Source organism: Saccostrea echinata, unplaced genomic scaffold, assembly GCF_033153115.1.
Source record: "Saccostrea echinata isolate AGI-Se365-2 ecotype Australia unplaced genomic scaffold, CSIRO_AGI_Sech_v1 ptg000062l, whole genome shotgun sequence".
NCBI classification, from domain to species: Eukaryota; Metazoa; Mollusca; class Bivalvia; order Ostreida; family Ostreidae; genus Saccostrea; species Saccostrea echinata.
In genome coordinates this window covers 1,519,472-1,526,559 of record NW_026889811.1, presented here as the reverse complement: position 1 = coordinate 1,526,559, position 7,088 = coordinate 1,519,472, and the positions used below count along the sequence as shown (strand labels likewise).

General features: G+C 31.2%; 1 protein-coding gene across 1 annotated transcript; it reads right to left on the bottom strand.

Annotated features, from left to right (window-relative positions):
* Positions 1 to 5,265: 5,265 nt before the first annotated feature.
* LOC133175273 (uncharacterized) lies at positions 5,266 to 6,810 on the bottom strand. Its single transcript, XM_061310371.1, has 3 exons — positions 6,792 to 6,810; positions 6,172 to 6,318; positions 5,266 to 5,645 (listed from the first exon to the last, which is right to left on the bottom strand). Exons 1-3 carry the CDS (start codon positions 6,808 to 6,810, stop codon positions 5,266 to 5,268), a joined length of 546 nt encoding a protein of 181 aa, XP_061166355.1.
* Positions 6,811 to 7,088: the final 278 nt, after the last annotated feature.

Here is a 7,088-nt window from a genome sequence, read left to right as displayed (position 1 = left end):
CTGGAAAAATCTTATCTGTAATGCTGAATCAGTTGACGAAGCTACCGAAAAGTTTACAACCAAATATATAGATCTCGTAAGGGAATGTGTACCTGAAAAATCAGTTATTATAAGACCTAAAGACAAACATTGGTTTGACTCATTATTAAGGAAAACCCATCGAGAAAAAATAGATTAAGACGAAAAACACAAAAAAGTAATAAACAGCTCGATTGGGATAATTTTAAGCGTATCAGAAACAAGTTTAACAACATGAAAAAACATGCTATTGAAAATTATCAAAATACTCTCGAGTTACAACTCGTTGATTCCAGTAAAAATAATCCTAACCTTTATAGGAAACTTCTTAAAGATACTTTTAAAACTAAATCAACTACAGACATTCCTCCTTTACAATACACATCTGCATCTGGTGATGTCAATTTTGCTTTTTCTGATGTAGATAAGATAACAGTACTTAACAATTATTTTGCTTCAGTTACCAGTGTTGATGATGATAAGTCTGATTTACCTAAAGAAATTACTAAGTGTGATAGTGTTTTTGACAATATTTCTATTTTTGAACAAGAAGTGTTTGATATTTTATCTATATTACCTGTTAACAAAGCCATTGGAGAAGACTGTATTAGTCATAAAATGTTAAAATCAACAAAACTTACTGTTGTCAAACCTCTATGTTTACTGTTTAATCGCTCATTGAAAGACTGTGTTTTTCCTCAAAAATGGAAATTAGCTAATGTTATTCCTCTCTTTAAAAAAGACGATCCAGCTGTTTTCAAACTATAGACCTATTTCATTGTTAAGTTGTGTTGGTAAAGTCATGGAACGTATTGTATTTAAACACTTGTATAACTTCTTTCATTGTAATAATATTTTTTACAAATACCATGCTGGTTTCTTGCCTGGTCATTCTACGGTTAATCAATTGTTAGAAACATACGATAATATTGTTAGAAATATTGATGATGGTAAATCCAGTTGTATGATTTTTTGTGACTTAGCTAAGGCTTTCGACCGTGTCTGGCACAAAGGGCTCTTGTTTAAGCTAAACATGTATGGCATAGAGAGTAATATGTACTTTTGGTTAAAAAGTTATTTAGAAAATAGAACACAAAGAGTTATTTACAAAGAATTGGTATCCCCTTTGGCTTCCTTATATGCCGGCGTTCCACAAGGCTCTGTATTAGGTCCATTATTATTTTTAATTTATGTAAATGATGTATCTGACAAGATGTCAAGCTTTTGTAGATTATTCGCTGATGATAACAGTTTGCAGTACGCATCTAAATGTGTTAAATCTATAGAAAGTAATCTGAATAATGATCTTTTATCTCTTGAAGAGTGGTCAAACAAATGGTTACTAAAATTTAATCCATCCAAAACTAAGGTTGTATTTTTTAGCACAAGAAAAAACATAGAACCTCCCAAACTCCTATTCCAAGATAGCCAATTAGAATATGTTCAAACTCATAAACATTTAGGGGTAACTTTTTCATATAACTTAAGTTGGTCAACTCACATTGAAATCTTACTGTCTAATGCATACAAAAAAATTGGTCTATTAAAAAAACTTAAATTTAAAATAAATCGAATGACTCTTTCACTCATGAATACTTCATTTATCCGCCCTCAGCTCGAATACGCTTCAGTTGTATGGGGTGGTTGTCTAGCTATCGCCTTTGAAAAATTAGAGAAATTGCAACTACACGCAGCACGGATTGTTACTGGCTTGACCTTAATTGCATCTAGAGACTCTTTGTACTTTGAAACAGGCTGGGAACCGCTCATTGATAGACGCAAGATTCAGAGATTGAATACCATGTATAAAATTCATTATAATTTATTTCCTGATTATCTACGTGAAATTATACCTGAAACGCGATGTAATGTTTCCGCGTATACAACAAGAAACTCTCAAAATTATAAAATACCCGTCTGTAGACTGCAAACATACAAATCATCATTTGTACCAACTGTAGTAAACGAGTGGAATTCAGACTCTCGAGCTCCTTATCTGCTTTTGAAAGTAAAATCACACAAAAAATAACAATAGCCCCGCCTTATTTCAGTTTTGGAAAAAGACGCTACAATATACTGCACACTAGACTCCGACACAATTGTGTGCTAAACATTGATCTTTATAGGTGTAACATAATATCTAGTCCATTATGCTCTTGTGGTAAGGTAGAAGACACACATCATTATTTTTTCTCATGTCCTAATTACACTGAGGCCAGGAAAGATTTCTTCGATAAGTTTTTGAGATTTAATAAAGTTCATATTGTTGACACTCATACTTTACTCTGGGGGGATACTTCACTCAGTATTGCTGAAAATGAATATCTCTTCTCTATTGTTCAATCTTATATTCAGCATTCAGGCAGATTTAATTGATTTTTCTAAAAATGTGTATAAATAATAATTTAGCAGTATATGTTTCTATGTTGTGAGTTAATTTACTTTGTACATGCTGTTGGACTCGACTGATTGAATTTTTTGTGATATAACATGTAGGGAGAGGGCGAATTAAGTTTTTAGAACTTGTGCCCAATCCTATTGTATATATTTATTGCAATAAAATATGTTCAAACTAAGCTAATATATATAATATGCCTTACCTTCTGCATCCACTATCATAGGCCTGGATATATGTTATAATTTTTAAAGACCCAAAAATAAAAACATGACTCTGCTTCATGTTTATTAAAAAAAAGCAATTATAATCAGATATAAAAACATTTTATTTAAAAAAAAAAAAACACTACATGTTAAAGGGACATATGCTTTAAAATTCCCACGAATCAAAATAACTGTATAAATCACATTAATTCCAAATGAAGTGTAATTAAGCCTGGCTGATTGTTTTGTTAATATGTAGCCATTAAAGCAATCTAAAAAGCAAACAAGGACATTGAAAAATTTCCAAGAGGAAATTCTTTTCCTTATGGGGAAGGACTGAATTTCATTTCAAATTGGCATTACAATTCAATAGCAAAAAAGAAAAGGATAACAGTTTTTAAGAAGGAAAAAGGAGCATCAGAGGTACCATTGTTTGAATACATTTATTACTTGACTTATGAGACTTGCAGCCTCTGTAAAAGAATAAATTGGAGAAATAAACTGATCATATTGATTCTTTTTTTTTTTGTTCCTCTGTCATATTTTCATATTCACAGAATGAAATTACCCCATGACAACGACAGAATGGTGGTTGAATGGTAAATAAATGGCTACTGAAACATCACTCAAAGTCACATATTAAAGGAGTCTTTCAGTGACATTTCAGTTGCCATTTATTCATATAATTTCAGTGTTCTTTTAGTTACACTTTTGTCAATCAGTTACACTTCTTTATTCATACTTAAAAATTGTAAAGGAACTTTTGGAAAATTTGAAATCACAAAATTTTACCAAAATCAATAACATACAATTTTTTTCAACTCTGTATGCAACCATTCCCCATGATAAATTAGAGTCCAGGCATTTTTGACATCATTGACAGCTGCTTTTTTGATAAAAAAAAAATGGTAGCTTAACTTGTCATTGGTTATTTGCAAAATTGTTTTGTTGAAAAACATTCTGATTGTATAAACAAGTACTCTGAAGTTGATATTAAGAGATGCTTGAGTTTCTGATTGACAATATCTATGTGGTTTTCGGAGACCAGGTCTTACAACAATCTGTAGGAATTCCCATTTGTACCAATTGCGTCCCATTATTCGCAGACTTATTTTTGTATTCATATGTAGCAGAATTTATTCAAAATTTATACATTGTAGATTAGAAGAAGACAACACTCGCTGTGGCCTTCAACTCAACATTTAGTTAAATCGACGAAGTGTTATCAATTAACAATAGTTACTTCCATTCATATGTCGACTCGTTAACACCCCAGAGAGCTTGAAATAAAAGATACCACAAAGTCTGACATATCGTTTCACATTTGGATATTTTAATAGAAAGAGACGTTAATAATTATCTAACAAACAAGCTTTATGATAAACGTGATGACTTCACTTTTCAATCGTCAACTTTCCTTACTTATGCAGCAATTTACCTTCATCACCTGCATAATGGGTTTATATCTCTCAGTTGAGAGCATGTTCTACGTATGAACAATTTCTAAAACGAGGTAAATTATTGACAAACAAGTTGATGAAACAAGAATATTTCGTAAGTTCTTTTGTCGCTAAATGACCTTGTCAGCAAATACAATTTATCAGTAAGTCAAATGCTGACTGACATTTTTCATACTAATTGTAAGACCATTATTTACACACTGAATTGTCGACGGATTTTTCCATTATTTCCCGATCATGACAAGGAGCACATGGCGGGTGTGACCGGTTGGCAGGCGATGCTCACTCCTCCATGGCACCTGATCCCACCTCTGATTGTTTGGAGGTCCTTGCTTGCTAATTCCTATTTTGTAATGTTTAATGGACTTTTTAGCTTGAATACTGTTCGCTATCTCCATATATTTCATTCTTCTATCTCCCTTGTTCCTGTTATTGATCCGGATGTTACCAAGAAAAAAGTACTTCAGAGACATTACTTAGGGTTCTGATTATTTAGAAAGCTTTAGCGCTTATGTATAGAATTCAAAATATATGTGTTGACAATTTTATGCCACAGAAAGTGAAATATTTATATACCAAGCATAAAAATCTTTCAATCTAAAACGGCCATAAGCATTTTTAAAAACTTTGGGCTTATGTGCTCTTATGTTTTAAATTTTATTTTACTTGTGACTTTCATAATCTATCTTTGGTTTTAAAGTTATGTTTTTGTATCTAAAATACACATTTTATTTTCTCCTGTATTTGAACCTTTTTCCTTGCACCAAGAGACTCATGTCACAAAGCAACTGGAAGAGGAAGAGCGACTCTGACAAGGAAACATAGTACAGGAAAATTAAAAGTTTTATTCCTTAATAAGAGTTGTGTAAAACCACGTGATCTTTTCAATATATTTTATATAAATAGAAGAAAAATGCCTATGGAAAGATATATTACTGTTTATACATGAGGTTAAAGTATCTCACTGTAAAGGTCATAAAACGATAAGCAATACATTTGTGGATAAAAAGATACTGCCCTTCGATGTACCTGTGCTTGAGAGGCTCTAATATTTCCTTTTCTTCCCTCAGAATAACTTATTCATATAGCACAGAACGAATTTGTAAAGAAATGTTAAATTCTCTCTTTCAGTTCACAGACTCGTCAAACATTCTACTGCTTCACTCTGACTTTATATCTGAAATCTCTATTCAACACTCATGCTGTCATATTCAACATCATTGTCACTATCAAAGACATCCTCATCATCCGAAAATTCCTGACTAATATCAATTTCATCTGTTATTTCGAATTTCTTTGCTAAGCTGTACCAATATTTGTGTTTCCTATCGCTAAGATGTGTATTTCCAATATGTACTTCATTTCTGTCATCTGGAATACTATTTAGTGTGCATTCTTTAATATCAGTACTGATTTCTATTAATTGTTTGAGGTTCTTGTTTCTACCAGAATCTTCATCTCTGAACATTAGTGAAACTTCGTTTCTTTTCAGAATTTTCTGTGATCGACGTGGAGTGTATTTTCCTTGTCTTACAGATTCTTGTTCTGAATTTCTTTGCTTAGTTTCTGCAATTATAGAGAAATAAAATTGACAGATTTTAATGATGACACAGCATGTGTCTACAGCATTCAATGATTATATTCTTAGATGAATTGCATTTTAATATATTATATGTGAATGATAAAAACTACCTGCTATCAATGGTATGTCTTTTCTTTTGCTGAAATAGATTTATACACATTCATGCTAAACTTGAAATATTTTAATTATATCTTAGCGCGGTAATATAGTAGATGCTAGACAGCATTTATGGTATCGTCGCATCTTACCGTATATGATGACAGAAAAGAAATGCAATACACCCAAAGGACATAATCATCAGCGTTGAAGTACCAGTAACAATAATCCATGAATTATTCTTAAGAAAACTCTCCAAACTGTTGTCAGCTACAAACATATTTTTGATTATTATAATTATCAGTCTGTTCAAAATGGAGAAAACGTTTATTCAGTAATGCAGGTTTGAAACTTTTTATACTAACAGTTATATTACATATAATTGCTTTTCTTTATAATTTAATACATACTTACCAGCAGGTGCTTGATGGTTACAATTTCCTGTTACTTTATTACAAGTAAACATGCAAGATGTGGGACATTCTGATTTACACAAACGCCCAAAGTAACCTCCTTGACAAACTTCACTGCAGTTTGTACCATATGTCCCATCTTCACAAACTTTTAATATTAGTTTATGACTTTATTTATTAAATATTATGAATATATTCAATATCAAAGTGATGTTTATAAAAGGTTGTAAAATTGACGTAAAGAAAGTACAACTTTAAAATTTAAATCTTCTATATTTTTTTTTTTGAAATTATAAATATTATGGTACTTTACTTTGGCATGACTCGCCTTTCATATAGTAGTCTGAACAACAAATGCTGGGTCTGAAAGAAAAAGAAATATTTGCAATATTTCTTTCAATATTAAGATGTTTCCTCTTAAAAACGATACAAAACCTCTTTCAAAACAAACTTTTCGTCTAGCAAAATATTTTTAAGGTACCTTATTGAGTTTGTAATTCATCCGTTTTTAGTATGTTATTCTTATATACAAGTATATGGCCAATTGTGGTTTTGTCATATTATGAATATTCATATAATATATCAATATGATATCAAGTTCTTAGGTAAAATGCCACTCACCCACAACGATGGATATCATTAGTGGTCTGAGAGAGAATCACCACAAAAGTTTGAAAGAAATATAAAGAATCTATCATCACTACTTTAGATTCCGGCAAACTTTTTCTGACAATTCCGTGTTGTACATGTACCTCTCTATCAGAGATCGAGATCTTAAGAGGAAATTTTTCCATGTGTATCTTATATTTTATACCTTTAACTCAGATACAGTTAAAAATAGAAAAATATACTTCCTGTAATAACTTGAATTTGTTTTGTATATAGGAAGCTTATTCAATAGCATTTTTTCGCTTATTA